Source organism: Amphibalanus amphitrite, unplaced genomic scaffold, assembly GCF_019059575.1.
Source record: "Amphibalanus amphitrite isolate SeventyFive unplaced genomic scaffold, NRLGWU_Aamphi_draft 000469F_arrow, whole genome shotgun sequence".
In the NCBI taxonomy this organism is placed as follows: domain Eukaryota; kingdom Metazoa; phylum Arthropoda; class Thecostraca; order Balanomorpha; family Balanidae; genus Amphibalanus; species Amphibalanus amphitrite.
The window spans coordinates 439,806-456,267 of NW_024881963.1; the positions used below are offsets into that span (position 1 = coordinate 439,806).

Consider the following 16,462-nt stretch of genomic DNA (forward strand, 5'->3'; position numbering starts at 1 on the left):
ATCGCAGGAAGTTCAGTTGCACGCCATAAATGTTACCAGTTTCGCGTCCTCCCAGTCCAGAGTTCCTCCATTGCTCGCTCACGTACCAGCCGTCCTACAACTGTGGTGTCACGTACACCCTAGTCCGTGCTTCTCCACGTTCTGGCCTAGCGTCATCACTCGCATCACTTCAGTACCATCACGTCATCACGCGACGTCACGTCCATCACTTCACCACATCACATTGCTGCATCGTTATCAGGTGACGTCTTTCATTCCACATCATTGGGCGACTTCCTCGCTCGCATCACGTTATCATATCGTCCTTAAATGACTTAACTCTTCTCTCGCTACCGCCGTGTATAACGGCCCAGCTCCTTCTCCCGTGTACCATGTCGCGTCACTGCCGCTGTTTCAACAGTCCCACGTCCGAATCATACCACATTCCCTAGATCAGTCGTCTGACTCGCTGGCTGCGCGCTACCACTCCGATCACAGTTGGTGTCCGGTGGACCCGCGGCCTGAGGCAGCTCGGGTTTTCCTCAGATACCGCCGCTGCCACAGGGGACGCCACAACAACCGCGGGTGTGTCTCAGCATCAGTGGTATCACTATAAAAATAGCTCTGTGGTGTCTAGAGGTGCCGTCTCCGGCGTTATCTGCGCAGCTGGAAACCGGCTGTGCCGTCGGGGCCGCGCGGCTGACGGCTGACGGCCTGCGCCGACTGCTTATTCCTCAGCAGCTCAACAGGAGCTGACCTGGACCGGGGAAACAGAGGGCAGGTCAGTCAGCGGCACAGGTCAATCCAGACTCGGCCCGGCGACGGAGAACAGCATCGGCCGGACCGGACCACACAGACGGACATGAATGAACACAACAGCTCAAAGCGCGAATGACAGAGCCATGCAGAAGCCGACGTACCCTATTCATAACTTGTATAAAAACGTTGTTGTTGTTTGCGTTATATCGAAAACTATATTTCTAAACAAGTTAAGTAGTCACATACGCTGTGAGTGTTATCATCTACAACAGCCGATCGAAGTGACGATGAAATGTGACACTTATGAAAGTGAAGATCTTGAGCTCTGGAATATGGGGATTTACGCACCATCAAATAATGACGCCTCGGACAGCTGTCACTCAGTAATGATCTTACCTCTCCGATCCTTGATTTTCTCTATCACCCCGCTGCTGCCTAAGATCCGCTGTCGAGCCTCGGCGTACTCAGCTTCCCTCTGAAACACAACGGCATCATTAGAACGACTCACCAACTAATGAGAAAGTCCTGTTTCCTATCTATTGAGACTTTTCAACCAACGCGTATTACGCTAAAACTCTGTATTATTTGGGACTGTCGTAAACTCACCAAAAATGTGAAGTTTGTTTCATTGTTAATCGAACCAACACTTATTTGAAGAACCCGGACGAATCAACATCCTCCCCTCCCCCATTCTCCTTTCACGGTGTTATCTAAACAACATGCGGAGACCGCTCTCTGCTCCCTCCCGCTTCCCTCACCTGCTGCAGCGTCTTTGCCGGCTGCCGGCTGCGCTCCTGCTCGTTACGCCGCTCCCGGTTGGCCTGGTCGGGCCGCTTCAGGATGGTGATTTGCGGCCCGGCCGGCACGTACTGAGTGCGGCCGGCCTCGTCCCCCTGAACGCGAACCATGAGTCTCTCCTGGGGGCCGGGCCGCGCCGCCGCCGCCGCCCGCTCCTGCTCCCTGCTCAGACGTAGCTGTTCGAGCTGTCGGTCCAACTCCTGGGGAGCGACAGCGATGGAGTGAGTGGCAGCTAGCCAACAGGTACCTATCCTTTTACAAACTTCGTCACATTTAAGGATTCCATTCCGACAAACATAAATCTAAGAAGAATTGTGAGCGCTAGTATTTTTAAACTGCGATGCAAAAAGGATTTCGGACCACTAAAGATGAAGTTCGAAGGCATTAAATCGATAAACATTCACGAAAGTGAAAGTCATAACATGTTCTTGAGCAGTAATTTTGTGTGAGGCAATGGTTCTTATAGATTTGTTTGCCCACTGTTAAGCGCAAACCGCGTCTGCACTCAAGCGGTGCAATAGTGATTCTGGACGTAACAGAAAAAGCAACTGAGACTTCCGACACTCCCAACTCACCAGGCATGATGTTGTCGAGTATGTTGTGCTCGTGTATTGCGCCATTCTCATCATGCGTCAAGTTGTAAAATGTGAGGTAAGCCAACTTGACCCGTCTATACGTCGGTACGTTTGGAGGTTCGCCAGTGCAATCATTTGCATGGGAAAGTATGTGTGTTGCTGGCAAACAATACGTGAAAACTCTGAATGTATTTGCAAAAAGCAAAAGATGCACATTAGCTGTCTGGAATTGCTAATAACAGTGTCTCACTTACGAAAACAACTAAACATATTCTCTTCCCTAAGAAGTGAAATGAAAACAGCTGACAGCTACGTTCACACTTTCGAACAGACAGGCACATTTTACCAGGCACATGACCGAATCACGCTTCTCTCCAACATCACTCCAGGTAATCGAAGTTCTCTGGGATGCCAAACTGTTTGTCGATCACGGCCTCCTCCATGGCGAACTTGCGTTTGCACCAGGTTTTGATCTGGCACACGTTATCCGTCCAGCGGTTGGCCGCCTCTGTGGCCGTGGTCGATTCGCGCCTCAGCGCCGCCAGGGCCTCCGGGTCGCAGTCCTTGTACCTGCTGATCTCAGCGTCCAGCTCGGCGCGGCGCCGCTGACTGTCCGCCAGCTGCTGCAGCAGCTCACTGCGCTCGGCGCCCTCCTCACGGCCCACGCCGGCCTCCGCCAGCTGAGTCTCCAGCGCGCGCCGCTTCTGCCGCGTCTGCGCCAGCTGTGTCTCCAGGTTCGCCAGCTTCCGTTTGCGGGCGGCGGCGCCTTTGCTGGGAAACGCCCAGAAGTAGACAGAGGTACCGATTTTATCGGTATCCACCAGTCCGTCGTCGACCAGGCTTTGGATCACTTCCTTCACCGACTGAGAGACGACACCCTTCTCCTTGGGGCCGAGCCGCTCCAGCTCCTTCAGCTGGAAGAAGTCCTGCCGCTCGTACAGCAGGTCCAGCATCCGGGTCCGCTTCTCCTCGGCACTGACACCCTTGCGCTTCGACATTATCGGGACCGGGCCACTTCTACCAAACAGTCGACAGTATGGTCTGCAAAGTCTTAAGGTGTCTTTACGAGCAGCGATTTCCCAAAAATTTCAGAGATTCGTCCAAGCGTTAGGGCAACTCACATTCCCTCACTTTCATGCGGATCAGCAGTGCACTGGTCACCCAGCAAGCCTCGCCTATCCAAGAGAGTCTTATCGTTCGTTCTCCTGCAAGCCTCGGCGACAGGCGCCTGGCGTCCTTCTTCCGTGTCAGAGGGCTCAGTTGTTGCGAGGTGCTCCGCCAGCCGCTCGTCTCTGCACACACGGGGTAGAGACAGACACTCAGAATGGCTTACGTCTTGTTGAACTTGCTCATTAGGTACTGAATTCAGTTTTTCATCATCCCTAATCAAGTTAATCATGTGGAAAAAAGGCAGAATCGGTGCCTGAATTAGTTCAAGTTGAAGAATGCCTGTTGCAGCCGGGGTAAAGAGAGCGTAATATTTTCCTTCACGATTTCTTGCAAATTCATCTAGTGTGTATTTCAATGGCATGTGTAGGTAACTCATTCAATAAGGCGGTCAGTGAAAATATTAACTTTGCTCAGCACCCAAGTCAAACTCACTAGCAACTATGTAATTGTAATGACGATCAACTCAAGGTCGGAACTTTCCCAATCGCTCCAGTTTTACATTAAATTGACTATGTTGTATACGGTGGTTTTACCAGCTTTACCAAAAGAAAAACACCGGTCGCGGTTTTTGCCTTACGTCGCCCTCGAAATTCGAATTCCACCAACACGCGAAAAAAAAAACGCTGACGTGGAAATAATATCAGCCAGCCAAATCGATATGTTTTCACATAATCGATTTTTTCACCTATTTGGTTCAACTTGTGAGACTTTTAGGAGCAAAAATACCGGAAGCCGGTGATTTTACTGTTAGAAAAACTGGCGTCTGTTGTGTCATCTGTCGTCGGTCCCGTATCTCAATTGGCAGAGCATCGACCTCGCGGTGGCGAGACGACGGGTTCGAGACAGTCACTCTTGTGCTGAGATTAAATACTCCTGATGGAGATGGACAGCACTCAATATTGCCTGATTGGATGAAGGGATCAGACCTTGATCAGCAAGGTAGGAGAGGGAGGGATAAAAATCCTTTTATAGTATCATTTGGCATATCTTACCCCAGAATCAGCAGCTTCCTCCCAGCTGTCTGCGACCTCTGACTCTGCCTCTTCTACACTCTGCAATAAAACAACACTCCAGTCAACAGCTAGACGAACAGGTTAAGTACTTAACAGTGTTAACTACTGGAAGTTTGGACCCTCCTCATTGATAATGCTTCAAATTAAACAATAATGAGATTATTTATAAGATACTGCACTGCAATGCATTTCTAACTGGGAGTTATCTAAGTCTCATAACTGAAATAATATGTAATGATCTTTTTATGATCATTTTTGTTTACTCCTCACCAATAGAATAAAGGGCTAAACATATTAAGTGGTGCTGGATTGGTACCTATGTTGAGCAGCATTAATATACTTGCAAAAAACACCACAGCACATCCTGGAAAAGGGGACTTATATGTGCATTGTCAAAACATAATCTTACCATTGAGTTTGTTCACTGATAAAGCACTTGAAGGGCCTTGGGATTCAGTGTTCAAAATCAGCAAACATTGAAATAATATTCTCTCAGATCAATGCCTAGTATTTCCATCAATCTGAAAAAACAATCAGCATGTGAGAGAAATATATCTGGTAAATCAGGCTTCATTTGCTGAGTGATGCAATAACTGTTAATAAAGAACACTAGTTGCACATTGACAAAAGTCGTGTTAACAGCAGTATTCTAATTACCATAAATACAGAACACTAACTTTCAAGGAGTAATCCCATAAGGGACCATATAACTCTGAAACACTGTTATGCAAAGCTTGATACTTAGGCATCCCTGCATGCATGAGTCTAAGTCATCATACTCATCGGTAAAATACACATTTGGAAAGTGCCCTTCATAATCTAGCAACATGCTGTTGTTCAGAGTGACCAAGCACCAAATGAAAGCACCCATGCTTTGAAGATAAGCTACAACTGTAAAAAAATAACTGCTTAGCGCAAATTATCCTAAAACTCAGAAAACAATCTCAGTAGGCGGAACTATGGTCAAGCGTGCCCATTTTTGGGAACGCATTTTCGTTCCCATGTTTGGGAACGATAAACCCAAATATGGGAACGCCATGTAGGCAGTGTTTAAAACAAGAAAAAGAACCGTTAAATGACGTCCAAAAAATATAAAACGATCGTAAACCGCCTGATATTTGTCTCAATATTGTTGGGAAAGAGTTTGATATTGTAAGGCCCATCGTAGCTTCAAATCGTTCCTCTATTTCTAAAGCATTCCACCGCCCGGGCCGCGTGCCCAAATTTGGGAACGCTCTCGTACACTGGCGCTGCAAGCGTTCCTTATTATAGGAACGGCGTACCCAAAACTGGGAACGATTTCACCGACGCCTTTCACGGGCTCTTTTCATTAACAAGCATCACATCCAACGCCGCAGGTTATTGTTAACGCAACAATCATAAGATGACCTTTCCGGCAAGACCGCCGCATGTTTCGCCGGGTCTTCTGCGCTCTTATTCCCGTCGATCCCGCAGCGGGCACGCCCCCCTCTGCAGGATTACGTAATTCACAACGCTCGGCGATGTTCAACATGGTCTTCCATGCCTACATACACCGTCCGCGCCGAGGGTGGAGGCATGTAAAACACCTGTCTGTTTAACACTGATGGTTGACGAGCACAACTAAGTATCCAAAAATGGGAACGCTGAAATGCTTCACTCTCAAAACACCTAGCCCCAATATAAATCTACTTTTTTCCTTTCTTAATGAGTGTAAGTGGCAAAAAGCCTGGTAGGATGGGCACGAGAAATGATCAAAATCAGCATAAAAATTATAAATAAGCCACACAGGGCGACCTGCATAAAAGAAATTCCCCAATAACGGTCGTGCTTAAAAATACCGAAGGCAAAAACCACGCTCATGACGCTCCTTAAAAGCAACGCTAAACAGCTAGCATCCAAATAAAATATGTCTTTCAGGGTTGATAAAATGCAGCTGAATAATTTTCAACCACTTAAACTGAGTTTACAAAAGTAGTTCGGTAAATTCACTCACGTTCCACGCGGTCGTCCGCTCCGACACCAAAAGTCAACAATATTACCTCGGGACCATCCGCGTCTTCGCTTTCATTTGTCAGCATCTGGTGTCGATAGTATGAAAGTTCATAACCAGGCAAAAATTATTATACTTTACCTCAAATTAAAAAAATGCTTCATTTTCCTTAAAATTGCATGTTAAATGTCATATAACCCATATTTCCACCATTCTGTCATTTTTAAAAAATCATTAAAAATATCATTCCACGGTCAATTTCCTTGTTCCACGGTCAGATTAAAGATAACTTTATGGAGATTTAGTAGATACTTTAATTAGCATGCACTTTTTTGAGACGTGATGCACTAATGAGTTTTAGTGGGCGAACGGCCGAAAAATTGCCTTCCGTTCTCATAAATGGGAACGCCCGTTCCCATATTTGGGAACTCGGTTCCCAAAAATGGGAACGTTCCTATATTTGGGTACTCATGACCATAGTTCCGCCTACTGATCTGCTGGGTGGATTGGTGCCTACTTGGTTATACTTAAAATGTGTGTCTGGATACTTGAAACTCACATTATAGGTAGGCATTTTCCACCAAAAAGGAAAACATGACATTTTAGAAATAAACTTGGAACAATGAATTGACATCCAGTGATCCAGTTATTATCAATTGTTTCTCGTAACTCTGCAATTTTATATTTTTACTTTTATCAATAACATACAAAACAAACAACAAATGTAGGTACATAGCAATGTAATAATTTTACAGATGAATTGAAAGCTGGCTCCACCTAATCAAATTATCAAAAATAGGTTAAATCAATAATTTTCTTAAAATTTTTATGAGTAAAATGCAAGATGAAATATCAATCCCTTTCGGAAATATAACGTTGCTCGGCACATTACCCAAGCATTTTACGGGGTAGAATCAAGCTTGAAATTTATGGTTCTGTATTTTCGGATCCATTAATCATTTAACAAACACGAAATAAATTTAAAATATAACACTAACACGAACCACGGACTCGTTCACTTTACGCAGCAATGCGCAGTTCTTGTCGTGAAATCCCGGGCGGTGAGAGCACATGAAGTAAAAAGCTGCAGTATTTAATATATTGCCAGACACATACAAAACAAGCTTAGCTTTTCAAGTGTTAGTCATGAGTTTGAGATAAAAATGCATTGCGTTTTGTAATCTTACTGTAAATACTTGAAAGGTGAATGGTAGTCGACGGCGACGGGCATTGTAGGCTTTTAAGAAGCAGTGACTTTGAGTTTCATCTTTTATTAATAGTTTCAGTGTTTGAGAGTCAGATATTGTTCTGCTTTTCTTTATTCTAACAATCTCAACATCAAGTTTGCATCGTGCATTTGATAAAACAGGAATTTTGGATAAGAGCGTAGTGAATGGGTCGTGAATCCCCTATGAGATGCTTTGGTAAATCGTACTTTATATTTGTGTCGCCAGATGTCACCCGGCAAATGGGCTGTTCACTTTGCTGTGCGCTGCCCTCTAAAGATTAGGTTTATAGTGGCTTTGCTTCTATATTTTGAGGGTAAATTACTTTAAAGTACATATTTTTAACTAGAAGAAAAAAAGGTGTATCCATTGAGCTGCTTGGTCAGTCATGTTAATCCTCAGACTTTAAAAAATTGCCAACCCGGGCTTTCTTACCAGACCCACCCCGGACTGACTGCATCCACCATTGGCCAGTCCACACCCAAGCGAATTGGTGTGTCGTGAAGGATGGTATTTGGATTCGTGATATATCCCATTTTTATATATGTGACCCGTGGAAGATAAGAGAGGGTGGTGCACCAACTCGTGGACATGCCACGAATCTTTTTATTTTTGTTTTGCATGTGATGATGTGTTAGAAGAGCGCGGGGAACAAGGCGAACTCCCAGAAGTCGGCGAAGGGAAGCCGCGCTCAGCCATACCTACCTACGATGTTCACTTGCTGTTTGTCGGAAGAAGCTATACAGCAAATTAGAATAAACCAGGAAATTGAGAAGCAGCTGAAGAGGGACAAGAGAGATGCAAGAAGGGAGCTTAAACTACTGTTGTTGGGTAAGGTTTACGTTCATTCAAATCAAAATTGAAATGTATACAGAAAAGCAGTGGCGCGGGAACTTCTTCCAGACTGGGGGGGGGGGGGGCTGAACCATCATAGAGATCAACCTAGGGTACCCCCAAATCTAGTTTTCTCATCGGTTTTAGGCCACTTATTTTTCAGACCTTGGCCTTTTCAACGAAAAAAAAGGAGAATATTTGCAAAAAAGTGAGGTATTCCGTCTCAGCTGAGTGAAGAAACTACCGTTTTGGCAACCTGAAATAAAGGTTTTAAGCTGCCAAATGAGTTGCCGAGTCAGTAAAATAGGTAGAATTTTCACTCACATGCTTTCTTCCTTTGTGACTGACAACCCCTAATTTGGGGAGGGCAAGCTGCCCCAACGGTTCCTGGCCTCATGAAAAGTTGTGAGGCACCGCCCCCACGGCCCCAGAGTTGTGAGGGCAAGCTTCCCCCACTGCCCTCTCCCCCGGTTCCCGCGCCTATGTATGAATCTATGAAATTGTGTTGGTAGATTTCCGATTTCGATTCCTCCAGCTGGGGGGGGGGGGCTCAAAAACATTACGAGCCCCTCAGCCGAAAAGTTGGAGGGGCTCAGCCCCCCCTAGCCCCCCCGGTTCCCGCGCCACTGCAGAAAAGCTGAAGGTGTTTACCAGAATGTCTTTCTCCTTATGTTTATTGAATTTCATCAGTCCGGTCCATAATCACTCCATATACATTGACAATACGATCAATCATTCTCATGGGCCCTTGTGGACGGTCCGCTGTGGCCAGTCCCGACCGGCCACAGTGATCGCTGTGTGCGGTGACGGAAGGCTGACGTAGGGACGAAGTGGGCGGAGCTTCGAGGCTGTGTGCGGTCCGACCGCACACAGGGCCCGTGAACAGCCCTCTGGTCCTGTGTACCCTTACCTGGACCATGATAGGATGGGGATAGGCTCCCACTTACTCCTAGTGGTTGTTGGTTATTCTTGATTAGTGCACTTACAGATCATTCACCATTGATATACCAGATAGATACCTACTACTTTATCCTTCTTGGAGAACTATCTACCTTTTCCTAATTGAATCATCTGACTATCCAAATTTCAGTGTGTGTAATGTTTTTGTGACCCATGGCCATATTTTACCTTGCTTTACTGTGATATTGTTAGTGGTTAGTGGTTACTCACGAAATCACAAACCATTATGTTGAATGTACTAAACCAAGATGTTGTGCCTGCCATGATTCTGTCCTTGTCACTTATATTTTCTGAGTTTGTTGTAACTGCTTGACCCTGGTCTGGCTGCTGTGGCTGCTATCACTCCTTGTCAGAGTCAGAATTGATCAGCTATTTTTTCCAGTTGCTACCCAAACATCATGCTTTGTGATTGTTCAGTCACCAATGTGTGTTCAAGTGTTTATCACACTTCTGGATCTATGTTTAAGCTGTTATCTGTTTCTGGCATTTGTTCTACAAACATCTAGCCAACATTTTCCTGTTCGTGAGTATAATTTGTTCTTTAGTATTTCTGTCACTACCTTTTGAGGTGCCCTTTGCCACAGTAATCATCACATATATTAACACTGAAGCACACTTGATCTTGCAAGCCATTGGCTACATACTCACCTGGTTAACTCACCTGGCTTGGTTCCCAGTGTCATTTAAGGAAGGCAGAAAGTGGTTAGGAGCGGGAACTGAAACACTGACTCCTAATGATAAAATAAATTCTGATCCTGAAAATGTATCCAACCATGACATGTAGTGTTCACTTAAGCATGGTCCTGTGCCAACCAAAACATGATCATAATTTTCTTGTCTCATATCATCTTCCCTTGTTACCAATAAATGGCTGTCCTCTAATTGTGCTGTTTAAAGAAAGAAAAAACTCTGTAAGTGCTGAACAATGTGAAACCCTGTGCTGAACAGATGCTTAAAGTCTTCACCATGCTTATTTTCAGCAAGAAAACTACTCAGTGCCATTTACTATGCCACCAGCTGATTCCTGTTGAATATTCAGGCATTCCATTTGCTTGGTATCCTCATGTCCAGTTACTTGGTTGTAACATTTTCTAGGTACCCTAATTGGCACATCTCCTTATTCCATTGGCATATTCTGTCTCTTTTTCTAAATAAATTACATTGATTCCATTCATTTTCTCTACTATAATTGCTGATCTTTTTGCAGCTGCTGGAATATTGCCACCACCAGTGACAATGCCTAGCAGTGCCAATATCATCATGTCCCATTCATGGTCCTGGATTTTTTTTCTAGCTGCACCTTATCTTTCTGCTTGCCTGTACTAAGCTGAATTGGTGTTCATGTCACTTAGTCACTGACTGGCTCACATTGATAATGAGGAATCTGCCCAATACCACTGGCAAAAGCCATTCATTGATGAGTGTTGATAATACCTTCCTCTCTGGCCACTGGCCACTACACTGAGCTGACTTAATTTGACTTGACTTGACGTATTCGTATTGTGCTCACTGCTCACACACTCAAATATGTGCTAAAACTGTTGCTCAACAGACCATTAAGGCTGCTAGTAGCTTTTTGTGAAGCATTTACCTGTCACTCATGTTATGAAAATAGGCACTGACCATTCTTTGTAAATGTCACTTATGTATACATAAGTATACATACATAAGTATCATAAGACAATAGCATACATGCTATTGTAAGGGTAGGTCCTTTTAAACAGTCAAAGTACAAAGAGAATCCTAGGATTGTCATCACATGCCTGCATTGCTAGCTAGGACTCCCTGTCATACATGCCTTGTTCTCATGTGAAATGGTTTGCCATGCTAACTTAGCATGTTCTCAGCTGTCACCACACACTACAGTAGAGTTTTGAATGGATCTGCACCTGAAGACACTGTTGAAATACTATTATGTGTCTGTACCACTTAAACCTGCCACTATGACACTAGCAGATGTTATGTTGTACCTGTGCTGTCTTCTGATTACATTATTCTTCTCTTTAAACACTAGCAAGCTATCTTGTTTCTACTGAAGCCAACTAATCCTCCCTTTGATGTTACCAAAAAGGCCACCTTCCCGTTTGCCAGTACCCAGCAACAGAAGTTTGTCTCTACAGCTGGCACCACTCTCTTGTTTCATATTAGATACTAAGCACCTCTCTTTTATGGTCATTGGACGCAATGCTTCATTCTAGGTACTCATATTTGGCACATGGTCCTACTCTCTTTGTTTTGGAATGGGCCTTGCAGCAATTATCTCACTTTCGGTATAAGAAGTTAAATCCTTGAGGAACATACATATGTGACATTGCTCTCTAGAACCCTTGTAGCCTTAAACATTTACCCTAACATAAACCAGGAAGTGCTGCCTGCACATTCACTGGGTCTATGGCATTACTAACCAAAGTATGAACTGGCCTCTAAGTGTGTTTAGAAGTGTAGGCGTGTCATGTCTTGTTTGTTATTGGTCTATTGTGCTAAGCATTTGTGTAAGTAGTCTGTTGATGACAATTATGTACTGTTTTTCTCTATCACCATTGACTCAATGATGACTTCAGTCATGTGTTGCACTGACCTGTTGTGTTTACTTATATACACTGTGGTGTTTACTTTGTCTGACCATCTTTTTTCCTCTGTTTTTATTCGCCAAGCATGGGCTGTATTTCTTTGAAGCATTCTATAAATCTGTCCCATCCAGCGTGTGTTTGGTGTGCGAAAGCTCCCATTTAACCATGACGTGCTCGATGTCTGTCGCCAGGAACGGGAGAGTCAGGGAAGTCGACGTTTATCAAACAGATGCGCATCATCCATGGCGTCGGATATACGGACGAGGATCGGCGCGGCTTCACCAAGCTCGTCTATCAGAACATCTTCATGGCCATGCAGAGCATGATAAACGCCATGGAGAAGCTAAAAATTGAGTACAAACAACCGGAAAACAAGGTGAGGACACAGCAGCTGCACAGTGCTCAACCACTGTCTAAGTGCAGTCGTGTGGTGTGTGTTTTATTGTATCATTGGCTGCATTTATTGACTACGTTATGCGACTCTCGATTTCATCCAACGTCTACTCACTTCGCTGTCCAATGACCCACGAACACACAGATTATAAACATCAGGCAGCAAATAATTGTCTAGGTGTGGGAGACGCCTTGCCCAGGTATTGCTGGCACACCTGGAGGTATGCTAGAGATGATGAATGATGCAGTGGCTTTTTCCGCATGTCAAAGTCTGAATGCTGGATAGCTACTGTCTTGGTAGCATCAACACCAAATCGAAAGCCGGCACAATTGACTACATTTATGGCTAAAACAATCAATCCTTCAATTCCATCAATGAGGGTGTCGACTGTCGAAAGATGCGAAATGCATCAGCGCTATATCTCTAACATCGTTGAAAAAATGTCCAAGATCTTGCATATTCTGGGTAATTTAGATAAACCGAGTGTCGCGCTGATCAGTGATATGAAATTTAGAAAGATGATGGATTGAAATTTGGTACGATGCTAGGGAATTGTCAGAAAAGTGAGAAAAATGGTCTGCACAAGCCTCACTTTACTTAATTGTTCTCTCTACACGTGCGCGCGTGCAGGGCAGGGTGTACATCTGCCCTCTTACATCTCAAGCACGGCTGGACCGATTGCGCTCAAATTCAGCACACCGTTTGGGACCAGCTGAAGGGATGGGCCGCACAAGTCAGTCGGGGTTTCTGACTTGTGCAGGTGCGACGGCCGCTTCTTTATATCGGAAACGGATGGGCGGAGTGCGCTCAAAGCCAGTACGACGCTAGGGGTCAGTTGAAGCACGATCCATGCACGTCAATGTGGGGTCTCGCGTCGCACTTGCGCATAAATATTGCGTTCGTCCGTTTATCGCCCCCAAAAGGCGTCCTGAAAACTAAGACATGTCATCAGTTAGAATGCCATTTTTTAATGAAGCGTTTGTGCTTGATTCAATTCAACTTTCGTTAACGATTACTAACCTAACCATTGAATCATTGAACCATTGAATCACTGTATCATTGAATCAACTGTACTGTAATGCAGTTGAAGTTGAAGTTGAAGTTGAAGCTGTCCATGGAAAGAGGCTCCTTGCAAAGGGCCTGCGACTTCCTCGCTTTCACTTTTACTTTCTCTCCACGATATTCCTTCGTTTGGATGTTTTCAACTTTGTGGCTGATTTTGACGATACATCAGGCAAGCTAATTCATTGCTTGAACTGAGATGCTGCCCAAAGCTGGTCGATTTCTTTCTTAAATTCGCTAAGGGTTGGGGCAGTAACCACTCTTTCTGGAAGAGCATTCCAGTCATTTAAAGCCCTCAGCGTCACAAAGTCGCGTCTTTCTCTGGTTACAGCCTTTTCCTTGTATATTCGACGACTGTGCCCTCTTGTCTCGTATCTTGGTATCTTGGTCTCGTATCTCGTATCTTGCAGTTGGATGAACTATCCCCACGTCAAATATTGTCCTCAGTGACATTAGATAAGAAAGCACATAGCTCGAGTGTCCAATCGACCTGAATTTCCTTTGCTAAGGCAATGACTTCTATCTTCCGTAAGTCGTTTTGACTGCCTGCTAGTAAAGTGTACGGTATGAATTGATGCATTTCCTTGAGGGGTTTTATTCCCCGGATGGAAATGCCTGAGCTTACCTTAGTTGTTTGCCCCGCTTCCTTGTGTTGAGGCTGAACTTTCCAGCTCAGCATCTTGCTCAGTTATGAAGGGCAAGCAAACGCGACTGCGGTGATTTCGCTTCTTTTCAACATGTATGATTATCCTTTTTTGATGCCACATTTCAATGTTACCTATGTGGAAAAGCAATAAAAGATAATGCTGTTACTTTTGCGTAAACTCATGAGTCATGAACATGTTGAAGCGAGCTAGAGATGTATTCGGTCAGTAGTTTCTTATCAGGGGCGGAACATCCTATTCAGCTGGTTGGACGGCTGCCCCACCAACTTGTCATTTTGCCCGACCAACTCAAGCTGATTTGTAGGACTTTGTTGCTTAGCAAACCAATTTTTTCCTCATTGAGGAGCTTTGCAATGTCTATGTAATGCAAAATATTATCTCTGTAACGAATATAATTGATTCAGTCTTGTATTTTATCTAACTTAACAATCGGACATTGTAAGTTTGACAACTTTTTGCCCCACCAACTTCCCCGGAAAAGCTCCACCCATGTTTTTTAACCCGCGCCGGGCCGGTGCTCTGAGATTCCGCGCCGGGCCGGGGCCGGGGGGGGGGGGTGTCTGAACACCCCCCCCCCCCTTCTAACTCGGCTCCTGGGCCACGTAGCGACACGCGGTAAGCGGCAATCGAAAGAACGTCCAAAATAAGGACGAAAACACTTCAGTCATTTTTTGGGTCAGGTCAAAGGTCAGGTCACCAGAGGTCACCAAAGGTAAAATGTTGACTATTTCAACATTTTGGAAACTGCCAACGGCTATCTCGGGAACCGATAGAGCTACAGCGCCGCGGAAAAGCGCATTTGATAGCCCTTTTACAGACCTTTCTGACTAATGGTCTCAGATTTGACCTCAGGTCAACGGTTTAGCCTCCAGAGGGCAAAAACTCCAAAAATAGCCGTTTTTACGAAAAACGTTTTTTCGGCAATAACATTTGACTCAAAAGAGCCATGACATTACTTTTGCCAGCATCGTGATCCTCTCGTTGAGACGCGTCGAATGAACTATAATTTGACCTTGAAAGGTCAACTTGAAAATTTGACCTCAGGTCAAGGTCATGACCTGACCGTAAAAGGTCATGTTGCATATCAGTCGATCTGCAACGTCGAGACGAACACATCTAAGGCGTATTCAGCGCTCTAGCACGCCTCTATCAGAAGTTATTAGCGAAAAATGTTAGATTCTGTTCGTGACCTGAGATGACCTCGGGGACATAACGAGGGGTCACAGATGCCATTTTCCGGTTCAGTGTGTCAATTTACCTACATCTCGATGTTTGAGAGTGTCTAGAATAGCGTTCGTGCAAAACAGACGCTTTTCAATTTTCTCCCATTGACTTATAATGGAGAGGCCGCAAAATTGACCTGACCTTAGGTCACCGATATCAAAATTCCGAGATATACATTTTATAGATAATGATGCTCTAATCAATCGCTGAAAGTTTCAAGGCAATCGATCAATTGGTGTAGCTATGACGAGCATTCTTATTTTTTCTGAGGTGAGGTCACTTGGCGTGACCTGGTGACCTGACCTAAGGCGACCTGGGTCTGAAATTTTCACAACATGTGTGGAAAAGATGCACGGACAGGTGTGCCAAAAACGGCGGCGCTCCGCGTCGCCGTTTTTGAGATATCTGCGAAAAACCGCAGGGGGGGGGGGGGTGTTAAAACACCCCCTCTCCCGGCCCGGCGCGGGTTAAGGTTGTCTTGTCAGTTTTCACTGCATATTGATCCGATGTAGTCAAGAGTTGGATAAGTAAGGCGCATATTCATGAATAAACGGGATGCAATGGACTTGATTTCTTTATTTTGCGTTGGTGGTAACTCTGATGTGAGATTCATAAAACTCTTCTCTCCTATGAGCCAATGCTGCTCCGTTTTTGAAACTTATTTCTGTCGATTAGCTGTGCATGTTTCCGTATCGGGGTTGGTTATAATTGGAATAGCCGAGCATTTGTCACGCAAACGATGATCGATCATATGTGCAACGCAGTCCCTATTTTGACATCATACTTTCTAAGTAATGCTCTAGTGTTGCGCAGAGCTGCTTTGTCACCCAGGCTATCTGTGGTCTGTCCGTGTCCGCACCGCACTAAATCGGTCGCCCGCCGCGGAGTCTGGCGTGTCGCGGCGCCGGCCAGAGGCGAGCGAATGCTCAGTGCACGGGCACACGGTGTGCCGCGGCGGCGGGTCGGAGGTCGCGGCCGATGGCCGGCCGCTGATGTGCTGAGCTGCTAGGGCCCCACTGCCGGGTCGCTGCACTGCACCACCGGCTCAACAGGCGCCGACTCTCGGGGCCGGCCGCCGCGCTGCCTGGAAACCGCACCGCCCGGCATGTATCCCTTCGCGACCCGGACTTTGTCCCTTCGCGACACCCGTAGAGGGGTCTGCCGAGTCGGAAGGGAGAATTGGAAATGAAATTTACCCTGTCGGCAACAATAAGCTGAATTGTTTCATTATTAGATGGTTGTTATATATCTCTGTCGCGAA

The 16,462-nt window shown here is 45.4% G+C and overlaps 3 protein-coding genes across 10 annotated transcripts in view; 1 reads left to right on the plus strand and 2 right to left on the minus strand.

Annotated features, from left to right (window-relative positions):
- Window positions 1–633: 633 nt before the first annotated feature.
- LOC122392100 (SUZ domain-containing protein 1-like) lies at window positions 634–2,156 on the minus strand. Its single transcript, XM_043386616.1, has 4 exons — window positions 2,112–2,156; window positions 1,497–1,736; window positions 1,135–1,213; window positions 634–731 (listed from the first exon to the last, which is right to left on the minus strand). The coding sequence occupies exons 1-4, from the start codon at window positions 2,154–2,156 to the stop codon at window positions 634–636; spliced, it is 462 nt and encodes a 153-aa protein (XP_043242551.1).
- A 129-nt stretch (window positions 2,157–2,285) lies between these two features.
- LOC122392110 (meiotic nuclear division protein 1 homolog) lies at window positions 2,286–7,684 on the minus strand. Of its 6 annotated transcripts, none has more exons than XM_043386650.1 (4): window positions 7,454–7,684; window positions 4,704–4,815; window positions 4,274–4,333; window positions 2,286–3,403 (listed from the first exon to the last, which is right to left on the minus strand). In XM_043386650.1, the coding sequence occupies exon 4, from the start codon at window positions 3,107–3,109 to the stop codon at window positions 2,492–2,494; it is 618 nt and encodes a 205-aa protein (XP_043242585.1). In that variant the 5' UTR covers window positions 3,110–3,403; window positions 4,274–4,333; window positions 4,704–4,815; window positions 7,454–7,684; the 3' UTR covers window positions 2,286–2,491. The 6 variants fall into 6 exon arrangements, with proteins under 6 accessions (XP_043242585.1, XP_043242588.1, XP_043242584.1 ...); XM_043386653.1 differs by having other exon boundaries at window positions 7,278–7,684; XM_043386649.1 differs by lacking the exon at window positions 7,454–7,684 and adding an exon at window positions 7,265–7,302.
- A 61-nt stretch (window positions 7,685–7,745) lies between these two features.
- The window catches only part of LOC122392116 (guanine nucleotide-binding protein G(q) subunit alpha-like), a 61,069-nt gene continuing 52,352 nt past the window's right edge, over window positions 7,746–16,462 (plus strand). For 2 of the 3 annotated variants that reach the window (XM_043386674.1, XM_043386673.1), the window contains exons 1-2: window positions 7,946–8,323; window positions 12,048–12,232. In XM_043386674.1, the coding sequence (XP_043242609.1) occupies window positions 8,203–8,323; window positions 12,048–12,232 (306 nt within the window). In that variant the 5' untranslated portion in view covers window positions 7,946–8,202. Of the gene's footprint in view, window positions 8,324–12,047; window positions 12,233–16,462 lie in introns of all 3 variants that reach the window. The other variant, XM_043386672.1, reaches the window with a different exon arrangement.

Bases quoted from the DNA above. Each gene is read 5' to 3' on its own strand.
- LOC122392100 (XM_043386616.1), bottom strand. From the start codon at position 2,156: ATGGCGCAATACACGAGCACAACATACTCGACAACATCATGCCTG. The intron at 1,737-2,111 runs GTGAGTTGGGAG...GTCGCTCCCCAG, and splicing joins ACTCGACAACATCATGCCTG to GAGTTGGACCGACAGCTCGA. The intron at 1,214-1,496 runs GTGAGGGAAGCG...GTTGTGTTTCAG, and splicing joins CGGCAAAGACGCTGCAGCAG to AGGGAAGCTGAGTACGCCGA.
- LOC122392110 (XM_043386650.1), bottom strand. From the start codon at position 3,109: ATGTCGAAGCGCAAGGGTGTCAGTGCCGAGGAGAAGCGGACCCGGATG.